The 19408-nt window shown below is 43.6% G+C and overlaps 2 protein-coding genes across 3 annotated transcripts in view; one reads left to right on the forward strand and one right to left on the reverse strand.

Annotated features, from left to right (window-relative positions):
- Positions 1-2884: 2884 nt before the first annotated feature.
- Positions 2885-13583, reverse strand: KNOP1 (lysine rich nucleolar protein 1). Its single transcript, XM_088657079.1, has 4 exons — positions 13534-13583; positions 9452-10721; positions 8693-8770; positions 2885-3947 (listed from the first exon to the last, which is right to left on the reverse strand). Exons 2-4 carry the CDS (start codon positions 10652-10654, stop codon positions 3636-3638), a joined length of 1593 nt encoding a protein of 530 aa, XP_088513205.1. The 5' UTR covers positions 10655-10721; positions 13534-13583; the 3' UTR covers positions 2885-3635.
- A 37-nt stretch (positions 13584-13620) lies between these two features.
- The window catches only part of IQCK (IQ motif containing K), a 38482-nt gene continuing 32694 nt past the window's right edge, over positions 13621-19408 (forward strand). For both annotated transcript variants that reach the window (XM_035131208.3, XM_060282390.2), the window contains exons 1-4: positions 13621-13727; positions 14598-14692; positions 17375-17516; positions 18234-18331. In XM_035131208.3, the coding sequence (XP_034987099.1) occupies positions 13682-13727; positions 14598-14692; positions 17375-17516; positions 18234-18331 (381 nt within the window). In that variant the 5' untranslated portion in view covers positions 13621-13681. The remainder of the gene's footprint in view (positions 13728-14597; positions 14693-17374; positions 17517-18233; positions 18332-19408) is intronic.

Consider the following 19408-nt stretch of genomic DNA (forward strand, 5'->3'; position numbering starts at 1 on the left):
CTGGGGTCGGTGAAACAGTATCTTACAATTTCAGATTGGAAATAACTTTTCTATCCAAATCTGATGGGGATGTAAGGAAAAGAGGAGAGATAACTTGTGCCAGCATGTTTGAGCAATGTCTTTTGAGTGCTGCAGCCTTTGAAAGATGGGCTTGTACATCTGATTAACAGGGAGCTGTTACTCAGTGTTCATCTCTCAGAGCACCTTTCTGTTGGGCCTTTTTTTATTTTAAAGCATCATATAAATGGAGAGATTCTTGAGCATTTGTGGTAGACCTTGAGAAATACTTGGAAGCAAATGTGTCCGAGAAGCTTTGGTGGCTTATGCTCAAAGTGCATCGCTGTATTTAAAAAAAGATCTAATCATGGATACATCACATTTGTATTCATTCCCATTACCGAACTTTGCAAGCAGTGCTTAGCCTGCTATTTTGTAATCATTAGGCACACTTATTATTATGCTGCATAACCCAGCCTTCATTTGCCTTTTGATTGTAAGCCCATGTGAGCAGCTTGAGCTTTTTTTAAAAAAAATTTCTTTAAATTACTAGTTAACACATCCCTTTGAGAATGGGCAAGCAGCGTATTAAAATGGATGGGGTGTACCTTTTTTCAGTTCAGCACCAGCAATGTACATGATGCCTTAGAGAGGCAAAAATGGAAATGTCCCTGCCCGCAAAGAGCTTGCTCTTTCCAAATAGACAATTTGGGGAAACACAAGAAAGAAGAATGTGGACAGATGTGATCATATAAGGTACACTGAAAGCCATGCAGAGGTGAGTTTTGAGGAGGGATCTGAGAAGGGAAAGAGGCAATGCACATATAAAGACCACATCTCTATTTGAGAAAGTTTCACACACAGGGCCAGAAAGGGAGAATAATTGTTTATTTTGAGGTTTTTGAACCAGCCCTTGAACTGAATGATTCTCTAGGTCAGGCATCCCCAAACTTCGGCCCTCCAGATGTTTTGGACTACAATTCCCATCATCCCTGACCACTGGTCCTGTTAGCTAGGGATCATGGGAGTTGTAGGCCAAAACATCTGGAGGGTCGCAGTTTGGGGATGCCTGCTCTAGGTGGTTTAGCACAAGTTGTTGTAATACAAAAGCTCAGCTCTGCAAACCCGCCTCATAAGACAAGCCTGTGGGATTAAGCCAAAGGCTCATTTAGCCCAGCCTCCTGTTCTCACAGTGGCCAACCAGATGCCAATGGGAACTCCCAATAAGGACCTGAATGCAACATCGCTTTCTCCAGCAACCAGTATTCTGAGGCATACAGGCTCCAGCAGAGGTAGAACATAGCCATGGCTTGGCAGCCTTTAACTCTCTGGCTCATGGCACGAGCCAGAGAACACCTGGAGGTTGCAGTAGAGTTGTCCTTTCTGGCAGTGAGGGAGGAAGCAAACTCCCTGCAGCTGCTCTTGACTTGCTGTGATGTTCCTCCCAGAGGCAAAGGCTCCAGCCTCCAGTGACCCTTAGTTGCCCTGACCATTGGCAGAGGCCTGTGTGCCTCCCTTTGGCTCTGCAGTACCAGGGAATCCGGCTGCTACATCAGGCCTGTGTTAAACAGCAAGTGGCCTTTGTGTAGCTGAGGGTGCAGCAATTGGGGTAGCAGATGTGACAGTGAGAAGCCGGGGCCAAAACAGGGTGCAGTAATATTGTGAAGAGCTTTAAAAGGGTAAGGGCTACAATTACTAGAATATCCCTTAAGGATAACTCTGCTGGCCAGACCTTTCATTTTCAAGGAAAAAAGTTGGGATTTGGTGGTCCTGTATTGTAAGAGGTTTCTGCTACAATAAAGCACTGTGAACAGTGCCCTTCGGTGACATCGCTGCCATGAGGTCACTTCATGGTAGTGAAGGACCAAACATATTTGTTGCTGGTGTTGCATTGAAAATAGCCATAGAGGTTTGCTCGTAATTCCGTTTAAACAAATGGAATCATGCTCAGTGGAACATGGAGAGAAACATAATGAAAGGCAAGTTGTTTAAGCTGTCTGTCTGCAAGCTTTGCTTATACATAGAATGAGTTGTGTAGGAAGGAGCATCATGCATCTGAGGACAGAAGAAAACGAGGCAGAGAGAACAAGGATGCCAGAAACTAGGAATGAGTTCAAAAACTCGACAAATCACAAGTCAGCTGCTGTTAAGGGAGTGGTTGCTAGGGGCTTAGTAAGTGCATAGTGTATAAAAGGGAGGGGGAATGATGAGACTTGCTGAGCCATTTTGCCAAGCAGAATTCTAGCAGCCACCAAGGAAGCTGTGGGAAGGGAGCTGAGGGGAAGCCATTATGCTTGCAGAACAAGCAAACATCTTTTGGGCAGAATGCAATTTGGATGCATCACCATTGCCATGTGAGGACACAATAGACTGCAGTAGGTGGATGGGTGTGATCTGGCATATCTGCATATGAACCAACTCACAAGTCAGTTGGGCAAACCCAATGCAGAATGTTTTATGCAAACAAGTAACGTGGAACTTCATGGCTTCTAGACTAAAGTTGTTTTTTAATGGCAGCTCTAATAGGAATATTGATCTATTAAATATTGGGGTTTGGAACTATTACAAATATCTGGCCACCTATGAGGCAGGTTGCCAGCTTGGTGGAGGTGAGAGTGGGTCTGCTCTTGTGCCTTTGAGAGGGTTGATATGTAGAGTTCAGGCTTTGCTGCTTCCTACAGACCAAACTGCTCTTAAAAAGACAGGGACAGGTGCAGCTTCAACAGCTGACAAGCCAACAAAAAGGGTAGGTAAATCCCATCGACCCCCTGGCTGAGGCAATAGAGACTTGCCAGTGCCCAGTATGCGTCACTCATACTGTCAATCTTTGTGCAACCCTCTGCATACCAGCATCAACTCTCTCATCAAAACTCAAATCACCACTTAATTAGGACTGCTTTCTGTTTTATTGAGTGCGGCTTTATGCTTGTGAGGATTCTGGACACTCCAGATGTTGTTGGACTCTTAATTGGCCAATGGGCAGGAGTGAGGAGTGCTGCTGTGGTCAAGTGCACTGCTTATTTAAATTGTACTTTGCGTGTTCTCCTGACCATCGGGCAACAGATGTGCCAATCAAAAGGCAGCAGCCGACATTTCAATTCTGGATATCTTTTGTTCAGCTTTTTGGCACAGTAAGACATAGTTAACTCAGCTTCTGCTGCTTCAGCCTGTTCAGACCTACGTCTCTCCTCAACTCTTTAGCTTTGGGCATTCTGTCACTACTGTGGGTCTAACACCAGTGCTCCAGGCTACTGAAAAGTAAGCTTGGAAGCAAAGGGTGCCAGGGTGAACAGACAGTCCATTAAATGACCAATAACTTCATGTCCATTCCTCCCCCAACAGCTAGTCTAATGAACATTTCAAAAATGAAGTTTGACCTTTACAAACACCAGCTGCCAAAAAGTTAATGGGATAAAGATATTTGAGATTTTTTTTACCTGTCTGAAATACACGAGCCAATTCAATGATTATGCTGAGAGGTCATTTAGCCACCGACATTTTTTTTAAAAAAAATCTGATGCCTGCTGGCATTCTTAGTCATTCCAACAAATGTTGTTCTCCCCCCCCCCCTGACCCCACCTCCACAAGAAACACTGTTAAGGAAACCAAACATGATTTAGGAAAGCCTCCCCAATAGCTCAGTCTTCAAATTTTATAGATCTTGATGCAAATTTATCTATGTGCACCTGCTTCTGAATGGGAGGCTGAAATCCAAGGCCAATGCCTCTGTGGTGCTTCCAAGCTAACGCCTTCTCAAATTCAGTCTGTAGCTTCTGCTGCAGGTTCTGCTCTTTGCTCTTGTCCAGAGCCATGTTCAGCTTGGAGGCATGTGCTGGAGGACCTTGGACTGGCACGGAACCCTTCTTAAATCCACCCATCAGCCGGAGAAACTTGGTTTTTTGCTCTGAATTTTCAAAGGTCGCTGTGGTCCACTGGCCAAAATGGGCATCCTGAAGTGCAAGGGACAAGGGTGGATTAGTGCCCCAAAGGACCTAAATCAAGTTTATTAGCCAACCAAATGCAGATTATAGCCAAAGAAGGAAAACAGCAGAAGAACAGTGTGATGCTGGGGTACACGTTCACAGTGCTCCAACTCAATCACTTAAGATTGTCTGATGGTGGCTCCTCACACCGCTGAGGTTCAGTCGGCCTTTACTAGGGACCAAGCCCTGCCCTGTGGAACTCCCTGCCACCAGAGGATTGACAGGAATCCCCCCTGCCTCCTTTCAGATGTTGCCTGAAAGTTCTTAACACAGACAGGCCTCTGAAATGTTTATTTTTCTATCATTTTCCCACTCATTTTTATGGATCTTATTGCAATTTTGTATGGTATCTACCATTTTCCTGTATTCTTATGAAATGTAGAGTCTATAAATATTAAATAAAATATGTAGCGGGCACTGCACTGTCTTGTCATGCTAGAAGATGGCACATGACTTATGGCCTGAGCAAGACAGCAAAGGATGCATCTCAGTAAGCATACCTTCTGCAAAGTACAGGATTGTCTATATAAATATATCAATGCAAATAAGTGAGGAAGCTGCAGGAGGCAAAGAGGCACAGGCCAGAACTAGTAACAGCTTAGTGCAGGTGGGAGGAACATTTGGCCCTCCAGGTGCTGCCGAACAACAATTCCCAGCAGCCCCAGCCAATACAAGCAATGGCCAGGGATGGTGAGTGTTGTAGTTCCGCAGTATCTGGAGGGTCAGAGGTTCTCCACACCTGGCTCAGTGGTAGAGTATGTGCTTTGCAGACACAGGGTCCCAGACTCAATCTCTTTAAAAGGGCCAGGAAGCAGGAAAGGGGGTTAGACGCCCTTTTCTGAGACCTGAAGAGCCACGGCCAGTCAGAATAGCTAATACTGGGTTAGATGGACAATAAGGCAGCTTCCTATGCATCTATTTAGTTATGAATCACTTCCCCTAAACCATCCCAAAGCCACTTAACAGTAAAAACATCAAGATAATAAAAGCGTTGTGTTAAAACAATTTCAAGTCCAACACAAATAAAGATTGGGATTACAATCTCCCTTTAAGTGGCTCGTTTGGAAGAGGAAATGGGTGCCAAAAAAGTGAGACTGCCTATCTGATATGTAAAGAGAGGGAGTTACAAAGCGTAAGTGCCATGCTAAAGGCCTGGTTCCTACATTGTACGATGTCCGGATAAGGCGGTATCTGGAGGAGGGCCTCACCTGCAGAGCGCAGTGCTCTGTTGGGCATATAAGAGGGAGAGATGATTCAAGAGAAGAAATGTTCTCCTTGTTTTGCCCTTCCTTTCCACCCCCCTCCCCACATTCACGCACACATGCACTGTCTCTCCCTCCCACCCCCCAATCCCTCCCACTGCTTCCTCTCACCATCAGTAGGTGACAGCAACAGCAGTCAAAACAAAAGAGGCAGTGACAGCCCACCAGGCATATCCAAGGAACCAACAGAAAGACGCAAGTCCTACGGGAGATGTTCTCTGAACCACTGCCGTCTGGTTTTTCCTTTCCTACCATGCCCAACTCTTCTTTCCAATTGTCTAGACTTCCTCCATTCTCAGCTTCTGCACCCAGACATGTCAGCTTACAAACAATTAATTCTACTTAGCGGTGGTGGTGGTGAGATTCATGCAGGCGTAATGACAGCTTTTCCAAACCCTGCAATTTTGGAGGTTAACTCCGAGCAGCTCTCCAACATGTCTTTATTTTTCCCTACCCTTTTTAGCTGGCTTTTTGTGAAGCTTGCCATTGGGCTCTGTCACTCCTGTTCTTCCAGGTGCTAATGCATTCTGATAGGCCGTCACCAAGGGATTGGGATTCCCTGCATAAATGTCAGCTGGAGGACAATTCTACAGCCATCTAGACAATTCTACAGCACGTTTAAAGCACAACTGGGCATTTACCAAAAACTAAAAATAAAAATGTCCAGCCTCCTTGACTTGAAATACCCTACAACTCTTTTAGAGGTTGCCAGCATCCACCTGGCATTACAGTTTTAACGACAAACTGCAACATTTGCAGAGGAGGATGACCACGATGGAAACCAAGCCTTATGAGAAACAGTTGAAGGAGCTGGGTATATTTAGCCTGGAGAAGAGAAGACTTGAGAGGAAACCGACACCTTCAAGTATCTGAAGGGGTGTCAAATGAAGATGGAGCAAGCTTGTTTTCTGCTGCTCTAGACCAGGCTTCCTCAAACTCTGCCCTCCAAATGTTTTGAGACTACAATTCCCATCATCCCTATCCACTGGTCCTGCTAGCTAGGGATCATGGGAGTTGTAGGCCAAAAACATCTGGAGGGCCGAGTTTGAGGAAGCCTGCTCTAGACGGTAGTATCTATACCAATGGATTCAGATTACAAGAAGATTCCAACTAAACTTAGAATTGTAGAGTCTGAAGGCAGCACGAGGGTCATCTAGTCCAATCCCTTGAAATGCAACAATCTTTTGCCCAATGTGGCACTTGAACCCACAATCCTGAGATGAATAGTCTCATGCTCTACTGACTGAGCTATCCTAGCAGTCACTAGGAATAACTTTCTGATGGCAAGACCTATTTGACAGGGGAATGGGCTATCTTGGTGGATTGTGGGTTCAAGTGCCACATTGGGCAAAAGATTGTGGACTCTAGTGGAATCTCCACTAGAGGCTTATAAACAGATGTTGAATCGCCATCTGGCAGGGGTTCTTTAGCTGTGATTCCTGCACTGCTGAGGGTTGAACTAGACGGTCCTTGGGGGTCCCCCTTCCACCTCTACAATTCTATGATGCTATAACTGAATAGGACTAGCCAAGGCAGCAAAAGTAGCGCTCTCAAGTCTACCATCCAGGCAGTGACCAGAGGCAGACCAGCTGATTTTCAGCACTTACCTCTTGAGAGTCCCATGGACTGCAAGAAGATCAAACCTATCCATTCTTAAGGAAATCAGCCCTGAGTGCTCCCTGGAAGGACAGATCGTGAAGCTGAGGCTCCAATACTTTGGCCACCTCATGAGAAGAGAAGAATCCTTGGAAAAGACCCTGATGTTGGGAAAGATTGAGGGCACTAGGAGAAGGGGACGTCAGAGGACGAGATGGTTGGACAGTGTTCTCGAAGCTACGAACATGAGTTTGACCAAACTGCGGGAGGCAGTGCAAGACAGGAGTGCCTGGCGTGCTATGGTCCATGGGGTCACGAAGAGTCGGACACGACTAAACGACTAAACAACAACAACAACAACCTTTAGACTAGGCATACTTTCACTGTTGGAGGCACTACATCTCTAAATAGCAGTTAGTAGGAATCACAAATGGGGAGAGTGCAGTTTAGCTCCTGCTTGCATGGTTCCAATAGGCATCTGGATTCCCATTGTGAGAGCAGGATGCTGGATCAGATGGGCCACTGGCCTGATCCAACAGAGGCTCTTCTTATGCTCTTACAAAGAAGTGATAACTCAGGGAGTAAATCTGTCATGTGTGAAGTGGCCCTTTGAGACAGCTGGATTTCTAATGTGAGCAGATGCCAATCCATACCCGAGATGGCCTATTCACCTAAAGTACAGAAACCTTTTAACACCCCTCAGTGGGACCTCTTGGCAATTTAAGACTCAATTTCCCCATCTAAGTCAGCAAAGACAGAGAACCTCAATAGTGCCATTACTCCAGCTCCCAAGATAGCCTAGCTCATTTCCGCCAGGGATTTGGGGACCACATTCTTCAAAGGGGGAAATTGCCTCCAGCACTTAAGAGTATTAGATGATGTTGTTGTTGTTTAGTCGTTTAGTCGTGTCCGACTCTTCGTGACCCCATGGACCATAGCACGCCAGGCACTCCTGTCTTGCACTGCCTCCCGCAGTTTGGTCAAACTCATGTTCGTAGCTTCGAGAACACTGTCCAACCATCTCGTCCTCTGTCGTCCCCTTCTCCTAGTGCCCTCAATCTTTCCCAACATCAGGGTCTTTTCCAAGGATTCTTCTCTTCTCATGAGGTGGCCAAAGTATTGGAGCCTCAGCTTCACGATCTGTCCTTCCAGGGAGCACTCAGGGCTGATTTCCTTAAGAATGGATAGGTTTGATCTTCTTGCAGTCCATGGGACTCTCAAGAGTCTCCTCCAGCACCATAATTCAAAAGCATCAATTCTTCGGCGATCAGCCTTCTTTATGGTCCAGCTCTCACTTCCATACATCACTACTGGGAAAACCATAGCTTTAACTATACGGACCTTTGTCGGCAAGGTGATGTCTCTGCTTTTTAAGATGCTGTCTAGATGATGCAGTCCACTAAATGCAGGGAAAAGGTAAGCTCCCTCAGATTCTCTACCTCTGACTGGGTCATCTTTTGCAGTCACGGAGAGAAGAAACATGGCAGTGCTAATCAGAGCGTGACACCTATGTCCAAGGGCTACTGTTATTAATATTCCACAGCAAATAGAAACAAACAAACACACAAAATTTCTACAGCAAATATATCACAACTAATTCCCTTAAGGGACTATCGGAGCAAAAATGCTATTTTTCAGGATTAACAACTGGAATTACAGTTTTCTGGAGGTCAGAGTGCTCTGCTTTCAGCATCTCTAAAGACTGGACTCATTTGTTCTACAGCATGACCTCAAGTTTCCAATCAGATGAGAGCTTGGTGTGCCAAACCACAGACATGACTAGCATCACAAGCCAACCACAGTGGAGGGCTGCTTTGCCTTTGCTACCTGGGCTCTTGGAGAGCTCATGCTTACCGATTCTCCCTCTTCCTTGACAGTCTTCATTTTGCCAGATTCCCTGTCAATCTCTTCTTGGAGAGCCTGCCGTCTCAACTGGCATGGAAAAATGGGAAAGATATGTGCATGAGGGCAAAAAAAATATCGTTTGATTGTAAAACTGGTTAGAAACGTCAAGAAGTTGAGGGGAGAAGTGTCCAAAATGTTACTTGCAGGAAAGAAAAGGCACAATTTCAACCCTTTTATGCATACAAGAATTTGCAAAGGCAAAAAGCATCTGCAAGACAAGCAGTTCTCAAATACACAAATGCACAGAAAGGATGTTTTAAAGTCTGGGAGGCTGCATTTACTTCTTACATTCCTCCATTGTAAGAACTGTGTATTTATTTCTACTCTCTGCTTCCAAGTTTATTGAACCTGTCCTCTTATCCCAAAAGTCTTTGGTGAGGAGCTTTATGACAAAAGGTTTTCAAAAATTTAAAGACACAATGTTGACTGGGTCACCCCTACTTATATACTGTACTTACTGACATTCTCAAAGAATGCTAAAAGTTTCAAATCCTCATTCAGCCATGAATTTTGGGTGAGCTACACTTTTCCAGCCCAGCCCAACCCAACCTACTCCATCAGGCTCTCGTGGTGCTAAAATGGGGGCAGGGGAGGGCAAGGGAGAGGGAAGCAGAATCACACATGACACTCTGACCTTACTGGAGGACAGGTGGGATAAAAACAAACTACATAAGAAATGGCAAATAGTAAGTTCTATTTAGAAACTACCTTTGGTTCTTGTTTAATCTTTGCTTTCTTGAAACTGGGCTCTTCTCCACAGGCTTTGGAGCCTCTGTTCTCCCGGTCCTTTTTCTTCTTCTTCTTCTTCTTGATGTGCTGCCTGCTGTCATTTTCAGATCTGCCATCTTCCCAGCTCACTACATGGTCTTGTGCCTTTTTGGATTTGGGGGCGTTCTTAGTCCTCTTTGTTGCTGACCAGCTCTCATTTGTAGCCACATCTCCATCATCCTCCAAGAGAGCTGAATGATCGCTTTCAACTTTGGTCTGGGTTTTCCTCTTCTTCATTTTCTTCTTCTTCACTTTGCTGTCTTGTTCAGAGTTTGAGATCAGACCCGTTTTCTCCTTGCCATCGCTTGGCTTTCTTTTAGATTTTTGTTTTGGTTGGCTTTCAATAGAAACACCAGACTGATTGTCCTGGTTATCCTCTAATGTCAGAAGAGGTTGCTTTCTTTTCTTTTTCTTCCTCTTCTTCTTCATTACTTTGCTTTCTTCTTCTGATACATTGGTTGTGCCCTCTAGAATCTGTTGAAAAGCAAGAGATCTCCTCATATAACCAAATTCTTCTTCTAACTGGTGTTCAGTGTTGGCGATACCTTTTTCTTTTAAACAGCAAACTTTTTTTTCCTTGACAATATCCCTGTCACCTGTCTGAATCTTTTTTCCGTCATGAAACATAGTCTCCTGAGAAATGTTTTTTTGTTTTTTGGAGATGTGTCTTACAGGCTCATCCTCATCTTCTCCACTAAGTTGTATTACACAGTGAGCAGGTTTGTGTTTTTTCTTTTTCTTTGCAGGAAATCCATCACCAATTCCACCACTGTCTGTAATATCCCTTTTGCGTTTCTTACTAATGAAAATAGTGGCTTCCTGCTGTTCTATTGGCAGCTCTTTACTAGAAATCTCACAATCACCATCTTGATCACAAGAAAATCTTTGTGTTCCTTTTCTCTTGAGCTTCTTAGGCATTTCATCAGTTTCATTTAATAATTCTGAATATGAACTGCTTTCTATAACAATGGGAAGGTTTGTACAACCTTTGCTCTTCAATTTGGAAGCATTTTTCTTCATTGAATCTATCTGATCTGAACCCTCTCCATTTACCAAGCACTTCTTTTTCTTTGCCTTGACTTTGGTTTGTAAATCATAATAGCCATTTTCTTCTATTGCAACAACTGTCTGGTTTCTAACCATAGCGTTAACTTTATTATTTATCTGCACAGATTTATCAGTTTTGTTCTTTGCATCCTTTATGACTATTCTGAAAAACAAAAAGCAGACACCCATTTACCAAGTAGTAACTTACTATAGTGGTATCATTATAGTTTAGCAAGATGTGAACAAGCTTAGCCTCCCTCCAGGTTTGTGTGCTCCTCTCTCCCTTCCCCCATGAGAAGAATAATTTTTTTCCCTGCTGAAACACATTAGGCTACTAATAATTTATCAGCAACTTGAAACATGGTCTCTCTTTTTTGGCAGCTATTTCCATGCTTGACACATTTTCTGTTGCAGGGGAAGCAGATGATCTCTATACTCTTAAATAAGTTAAATAAGTAGCACTGTCCTTCATTGCAAGCAATTCCAGTGACATTCTTTGTTACAACAGACTGTGGGCATACAGCCAATTTAGATAGCTTTAAATGGGAATTATGCAATTTCATGAAGGATAAGGTGGTCAATGGCAACTAGTCATGATTTCTGTATGTACTATAGAATCAGAGGAACAGGCCTCTAAATCAGTGTTTCTCAACCTTTTTTGGGCCACGGCACACTTGTTCTGTGAAAAAAATCACGAGGCACACCACCATTAAAAAAGTTTTAAAAATTAACTCTGTGCCGCCCTATATTATAATTATGACTGTAAGAAACACTTGCCAAATATTGCTTTCCAGCGGGTCAGCGTTGTATATTGGCGGCCGCCAGGCTCGTTTGCACTGAGCTTTGGGAAAGAGGAGGAGAAATATTGCTTTCCGGCACGTGACAATGCAAATCGCCCTTCTCGTCGCCACACGTCGCGGCACACCAGCCAGCGTCTCGCGGCACACTAGTGTGCCGCGGAACAGCGGTTGAGAAACGCTGCTCTAAATGACCATTTCTGAGGTGACAACAACATGTCCTGCTTGCCATAGGCATCCAAATGGCTACCGTAAATATAAGATGCCTTCCAACCCTACAATTCTATGATAGATGGGCACTTGGACTGATCCAGCATGGCTCCTCTTGTGTTCTTATGTTTAACAGTCCAAAAGGAGTCAGGCAGGAAGGTATACAGAAAAAAAATAGTGTTAAAGGCACATATTCATGAACATTTCATACATATTGGGTCTATTTTCCCCATCTTATCACACATCTCCATGTGGACAAACAATATGTGTTCCCACCCTTATTTATTAGATAAGATTTATTCCTTTTCCTTCACCACAAGGTGACTTACAGCAATAAAATATGTGAATATAAAGCAAATAAAACAGTTAAAACCCTACGCAAGTGTAAAGATAATCGAAAACAGTTCTACATAGAAAACAATTAAAAGCAACTTCATATTTTTTATAAAAAGCACAGGTGAAAATAGTTCTGATGCAGGCTGGAATAAAGACCTCCATTTAAAAGGCTTGTTGGATGGTCAACAAGGCAGCAGAGGCAGCACCTGCCTAGTAGGATAGGGTTAGGGTTAGGGTTAGAGTTCAAAGGGGGGGGGATGCCACCACGCTAAAGGACCTCCTGTAAAGATGGTACCTGCATGAGGCTCTCTTCTGAAGAGCACAGTGACTGGCTGGGCATATAAGGGGTGTGACAATATTTTAGGTATCCTGGTCTCAAACCAGGAGCGGCAACTGAAGAACAAGTCTTTTCTTTTTAAGTAATTTTTTTATTAAAGATTTCTTTGTTTACAAAAGTATGTGCAATGTCTCCTTTTTAAAGTTACATTTTCTACAGGTCCGTTTCATTTGTTGAGACATTAGTGTTACATTAGGAAGAAAAACGGGAGAAGAGGTGGAGGGGGTAGAATGAGTCTTTTCTGTAGTGGTTCCATTTGTGGAACACTGCCCCCCAGAGAGGCTTATTTATTTTCATACAATTTATACACTGCTTGTTCGTTCTTTTTAAAGCTGTTTACAAAAAGACAAAACAATAAAATTGAAAAATAAATAAATCACGACCATACTTTTAAAACCATACTTTGTTACATCTCTTTAGGCGTGCAGAATTGAGTCAGTGGCTCATATGCTTCTGTCTTGCACTCTTTATAAAGATTCGATGTTATTACCCCTCTATTATTGTCTATGCCAGGCCACCCAATTATTGCTACTGTGCCCTTTCTTTTTAGCAGATCAAGATGATCAGGTGACAGCAAAAACTGCAAGGTTTTTTGGGGGGGCATTTAGAATAAGGTCTATTATTTGATTATTGATGTAACCCCCCCCCCAAAAAAATGTATTTTCTATAGTTAAGTTTTCACCTCTCTCTTCAGTACGTTTTATTTTATTTTATTGCTATGACTAGTGGCTGATGCAAAATAAAGATTCTTCTGATTCTGATTGGAGAAAATGTTCCTCTTCTCCCAGGCCTTTGGCTACTTACTTAAACCACCTGTGGCCTTTCCAAAAAAAAAAAAAGGTGTGGGTGTGATTATTTTGTTTATTATGTTACGCATTCCTGGGTTGTTGTTTTTTCTGCCGCAAGCCGCCTTGAGACCCTCGGATGAAGGGCGGTATAAAAATAAAAGAAAAAGAAATGACATGGACACCAGGACTCTCCTGATTTTGCAGGACTCCCAACTCCTCCCACGGCAGCCTCGGCCATGAGCCACGCGGCCTGGGAGTGAGGAGAGCCGGGAGGCCGGCAGGATCTGGAAGGCCGCAGTTCTTCCCCCACCCCACCCCACCCCACCGCACCGCAGCTTGGGGGTCACGGGCATCCCAGCCCTACGGAAGCCAAAGCTTCCCCTCACCCCTCAGAAACCGACCCCTCCCTCTATCCTCCCCACCCCACCGCCGCTCACCTGGCCTGAGGAAGGGAAGCGGGGGCCGTTGGCCTGCCTGCCTCCTCCTCCTACGATCCCAGTTCCCTACCTGGGCGCCGCTTCTTCGAAAGCAGCGAAAAGCACCTCGCCTCCTGACCCGGAAGGAAAAACAGGCGCCGCGGCCTAGCGGGGAAACCGCCGCCGGCTTTGAGGTTGCCTAGCAACCGCTCCCAATTCCTCCTCCTGCCGCGGCTGCTATGGAGGAACTCCCGGCCCCCAACCTCTGGGACCAAATCTGCGCAGGTGGGAGACCCTCCTCTCCCCCCACCCCCCACGCTTGCCCCCCCCCTTTTGCCCGCATCTTCTGCAAATGCCTCGGTGCAAATTGGGGGCGTGATCTATCCAGACCTACCCTAGGAGCAGGGCCGGATTTAGGTTTGATGAGGCCATAAGCTACTGAAGAGTAATGGGGGCCCTTTAAATGTCCAGCTGTCCTTTGTCAACAACAAATTGTCGATGTTTTTTTTTGTGTGTGTTGAATATACAGGTGAAACTCAGAAAATTAGAATATCGTCGAAAAGTGCATTTATTTCAGTAATGCCATTTATTTATTTTTAATTTTTAATTTTTACAAATGCTTTCTTTTGGAAATTCCACAGTTATAAAACAAATAGTTACAATAATACAAAAATAAAGATCGCTGTTACATTTCATTAATTACATTCCATTTATAATTGACCCGCCTAACGACAAATAATTACAATTACAACAAATAAAGGCTTGACATATCTTGCTTTGCATGTCATGCATCTATCTCATATATTGGTTTCACCTTTTAAGTTGCGTTACTGAAATAAATGCACTTTTTGACGATATTCTAATTTTCCGAGTTTCACCTGTATGCTATATGGTAATTTATGGACCTAGTAGGTCCATACACAACACAAAACACTGTTGCTGTATGTAGGTTTTATTTGATTTGTTTTTATCTTATATTTTGGAAATGTACATCCAGTTTTTTACCCTTTAAATTTTTTAGGGGGGGGCAAGATAGTGGGGCCCTAAGCTATAGCTTTTTTAGCTTGTACAGTACGTGAATCCGGCACTCCCTAGGAGCAACGAAAACCTGACACTTTCACCCCCTCCTTTTCTTTTCTTTCTCCCCCTCCCCAGAATTTGAAGCAATGCAGCCTCCCCATCCTGACACTTTGGACCAGAAGAGGGAGGTTCCTCTGGAACCTAAGCAGGAGCCTGTAGTTACTTCTCAGGTAAAGACAATTGCTGTGTGAAAGAAGATCCATCCTGTATCTTTCAACATTCAGCTGCATTTGGATGTCCATGAGTCCTGGTGTTAGGAGAAAGTAAGAAACTCCCCCCCCCTTCCCCATCTCTACCCACTTTCTCCTTGCCATGCCTAATTTTCTAAACTTTTATCATGTCACCTCTGGCTCGCCTTTTTCCCTCAACTGAAATGTCCCCAATTCTGTAAGGGTTCAGTTCCTCTCCCTTGGTGTCGATCCTCCAACTTCAAAGGCACTGTATCACCGAATAGTGGCTGCAGCGGAACAAAAGATGGGGGTTGGCGGCTGCCCTCATGTCCTGCGTTTGGGCTCCCTGTAGGAAATGAGAGGCTAGACTAGGCAGACTGACTGTTTGATTTTTCCCAGTTCTTCTTATCTTCCTGGATATTCCTTACTTTGCAGATTTCATTGCAGAGACAAATCCAAGGTATTCGTCTAATACTAAGTAGCAGGTACTGTTTTGCACAGCTCTGTTCTCCACTTCACGTGGCAACATCCTCTTTACAAATCAGCATTGCATGGAAATATGCATGGATTTTATCCTCTGTGTTCTTGCATATTTGAGCAAATCCTTCTTGATCAAAAGGATGAAGGAAGCGGGGTGGGGGACAAGGTTGAAGGATGGTAATCTAGACTTGACATTTGCATTCGTTCATATCATTTGAATCTCTGCCATGAATGCAGGTAGAGACTGGAGATCTCTGCAGAACCATGCCCCCCCCATTAATCCAGAGATGTATAATTTGTTATGGGTGCTGATAGTTGTTAAAGGTAAAGGTAAAGGGACCCCTGAACATTAGGTCCAGTCATGCCCAACTCTGGGGTTGTGGCACTCATCTTGCTTTACTGGCCGAGGGAGCCGGCGTACAGCTTCCAGGTCATGTGGCCAGCATGACTAAGCCACTTCTGGCGAACCAGAGCAGCACATGGAAACGTTTACCTTCCTGCTTGGAGTGGCACAGCACCTATTTATCTGCTTGCACTTTGACAACGGGAGCTCACTCCATCACAGGCAAGCCCTAGGCTCAGTGGTTTAACCCACAGTGCTACCTGCGTCCCACTGATAGTTGTTAGGAGACCCCTATTCCCCTTGCAGAGTTACAGTTCCTAAAGTGGTTTTAACAATCAGTCCCTCTTCTCAGATGTCCTAATTTCTGATTTCTGATTTCTGTATTTTAATGTTTTGTTGGAAGCCGCCCAGAGTGGCTGGGGGAACCCGGCCAGATGGGCGGGGTATAAATAATAAATTATTATTATTACTAAGAGAAATCAGGATCAGAGAGGGGAATCAAAACTGTATCTTGCCTCTATCCACATTCCCCACATTCTCCATGTGTGTGCTACCGAAGGCTGCTCCAAGAAAGACTTGTGCTTTTGAAATATGTATTTTTGGTATCCTTTTTTTGTATCTTTAAAATTGTATCTTTCTGCTCATGCCCCAAAATGTATCTGAATGTATCTCTCTGCTCCTTTCTCCAAGAATGTGTCCTTTTACTTGTATCAATGCATGTATGTATAAAAATGTAACGGATAACTTTGTATTATTTTTCTATTGCTTTTAGCTTAAAATCTTACAATCTTGTTTTATTTGCTGCACCACAATTGTGAATATTATTGCCTTTCCTCCTCATGAACTGTCAGTTGTCAAAATGCCACCACCACAGCACCACCTACTGAGTCTAGAAATAATTCTGTAAATACGCACAAAATTACAACATAAAGGCAATTTAGAATTAATAAAGGTATGTGGAAGGAACTTCACTCCAACACTGACTGACAATCATGCAAAAGAGGCTTAACACCATACACTGATAACAAGACCCTGGCCATGTAGTCTCCATATCTATGGCCATGCGATCTGCATATTGATAGCCCCAAGAGGAACTCCCCAAGTTTTTCCTGAAAGGTGCTACTGAATGAATTTTTTTTTTTTGCTGAAAATTAAAGAATAAACAGAACTGCTAGTCAACAACCGCAGGAAAGGAAAACCACCCAAACACCCTTTGTTCCCAGCCTCCAGGCTAACAACACTCCATTCACACCACCCAAGATCTGACAACATCCTACTTGCCGATGTTAATCCTCTCTACCAGCCATTGATCTGTACCATTGATCTGTATGTGAATGAAAAGGTACAGGTGAAACTTGAAAAATTAGAATATCTTCAAAAAGTTCATTTATTTCAGTAATTCAACTTAAAAGGTGAAACCAATATAGGAGATAGACTCATGACATGCAAAGGGAGATATGCCAAGCCTTTATTTATTGTATTTGTGATGATTATGGCGTACAGCCATGAAAATCAATTGTGAGAATATATTACTGTTTTAAAATGTGTTTGGATGGTTTTCAATTGTTTTTGAATGATTTAAAAGTGTTTTATTCTATATTAAATTGTACTGCTTTAACATTTATGTTCGCTACCCTAGGCTCTTTAGAAAGAGGGGTGTGATACAAATTTAAGAAATTAATAAGTGGGGATTTATTTGAATCTGGATCTCACCTGTCCATTTATAACATTCTGTTCACTGCACTTCTCTAGCTCCAGGCTATATTTTGAGTCTGGGTTCCTTTTGGGGAGCAGCTTGTTTAAAATGTATTTTTTTGTAATTATGCCAGGATATTTATATTATTAAATTTGATTTTAAGGAGGCTCCTGTAGGTGCTGAAACTTCACCAGATTTGAGTGGAGATCTGAGCAAATCACCTCTTACGGATGAATCGGTTGCTGCAAAGACCCCTTCTTTCCTTTCTCTACCAACATCACCTGAGCTGCCTGACCTAAAAACCTGTAAGTCGGAGTACAGCTTATTTGTTGTTATTTTTTAAATTTGTATATCACCCGTCATCCGAAAATCATAGGCCGGTTTGCAACATAAAGATACAAAGTGAAAACACAAAATGCATAATAAAAACAAGAACAAAAACAAACCAATAATCCCCCTTCCAAAAGACATTTAAAAGGACATAGAATGTTAATAAGTGAAAGGCCCCAGTTAAAGAGAAACGTTTTCACCTAGTGCCTAAAGATCTGTAAAGTAGGCACTAGTTAAACCTCCCGAGGGAGAGCATTCCACTAACGGGGAGCCACCACAGAAAAGGCCCGTTCTTGTTTTGCCACCCTCTCGGCTTCACATGAAGATGGGCCTCAAATGGTGATTGCAGGATATGAGTCAGTTCACAAGGGGATAGGCATTCCTTGAGGTGCTGCCGTCCTGACCCATTTAAGGTCAAAACCACCACTTTGAATTGGGCCTGGAAACTAATTGGCAGCCAGTGCAGTTGCACCAGGATTGGTATAATATGCTCAAACTGTCTTGCCCCGACGAGCAACCTGGACATATTTATTTAGAATTGTACTTTTGCAAGACAAAAAAGTAGTAGTAAAATCAACCAGGGAGAGAAAGAAGAGAGACCCTGAACCTGGCCATAATGGCTTGGCTATGATGTGTGAACACAAACAATATTACTGCATAAAAATGAATTCTCAAGAATAATTTTTGTCCAGGTACTCCAAGAGAATTATTGGAATGCTACATATTTCCTGTGCTTCTACCAGGAATGGCAGAACTGCTACATCAGGCTAAAAAGGAAAAATGTTTTGAGGTCAGTTTTCAGTGATTAATTTGTTTTCTGAAATGTAGTGATTTATTTTAACTATTACTCTGTACCTACTTAACCGTAGTTCTCAAGACAGCTTATAGTATTATTATATACCAGCTTATAGTATTATTATGTAGCAGCCTTCCTCAGTCTAACGACTGCAAGATGTTTTGATCAACAGCTTCTTTCATCCTTGACCATGTTGTCTGGGGCTGATGAGAGCTGTCAGCCAAAACATCTGGAGGGCACCAGGTTGGGGAAGACTGGTCTATAGGTTGGCCATGATAAGTCAAGTCTCTGTGTGCAAGAGCAGCTGTGCCTCCAAGTACCAGACAAATTACAGAGGATGAACATCACTATCCTGCATTGCTTGTGAATTTCTCCAGAGGGATCAGGCTATCCTCTGTTGGATATAGAATATTGGGGTCCTGACAGATCTTTCTTTAGAAGATTCAGCCGTTTATTATACAGTCACAAGACCCAATATTTACACCCTGCCTTTTGATCTAGTAACAAATTGCAATGATACACACACACAAAACAAGCAAGCTCTTAAACCAGGTGTGGGAGAACCTTTGGTTCTCTGTATGTTGCTGAACTACAACTCCTGTCATCCCTGCCCTTTGGCCATGCTTGCCGTGACAGATAGAAGTTGCAGTTTGGCAACATATGGAGGTCCAGAGGTTCCTCAAACCTGCCTTTAACTCAGTACATTCCCAGCAGCTCTTTGCACCATGTCCAATGGATGTGCTTCCCTTCTGCTCTGCAGTCCTAGGATAGTTGACTTACGGAGCTGAGTCTTGTTTCTGGCAGAGGCCAGAGTGTGCATCCCTTCAGCTCTGCCATTTTTGAGGCAAAGCAAAAGCAGTCCTTGAGACATGAGACGAGCTGGCTGGATCAGGCCAGTGGCCCATCCAGTCCCACATCCTGTTCTCACCATGGCCAACCAAATGGGAAGCTCACAAGCAGGACTAAAGCACTACAGCACTCTCCCCTCCTGCGGTTTCCATCAACTGGAATTCGGAAGCATGTGGAGGCGGAACGCAGCCAACAGCATCAATAGCCACTGATAGCTTGATC

This window comes from Zootoca vivipara, chromosome 13, assembly GCF_965207765.1.
Source record: "Zootoca vivipara chromosome 13, rZooViv2.hap1.1, whole genome shotgun sequence".
Lineage (NCBI taxonomy): Eukaryota > Metazoa > Chordata > Lepidosauria > Squamata > Lacertidae > Zootoca > Zootoca vivipara.

Coding starts and splice junctions, on each gene's coding strand:
- KNOP1 (XM_088657079.1), bottom strand. CDS start 10,654: ATGGTTAGAAACCAGACAGTTGTTGCAATAGAAGAAAATGGCTATTAT. Junction 8,771..9,451: donor AGATTAAACAAGAACCAAAG/GTAGTTTCTAAA, acceptor TTTCCATGCCAG/TTGAGACGGCAGGCTCTCCA. Junction 3,948..8,692: donor TCAAGGAAGAGGGAGAATCG/GTAAGCATGAGC, acceptor CTTGCACTTCAG/GATGCCCATTTTGGCCAGTG.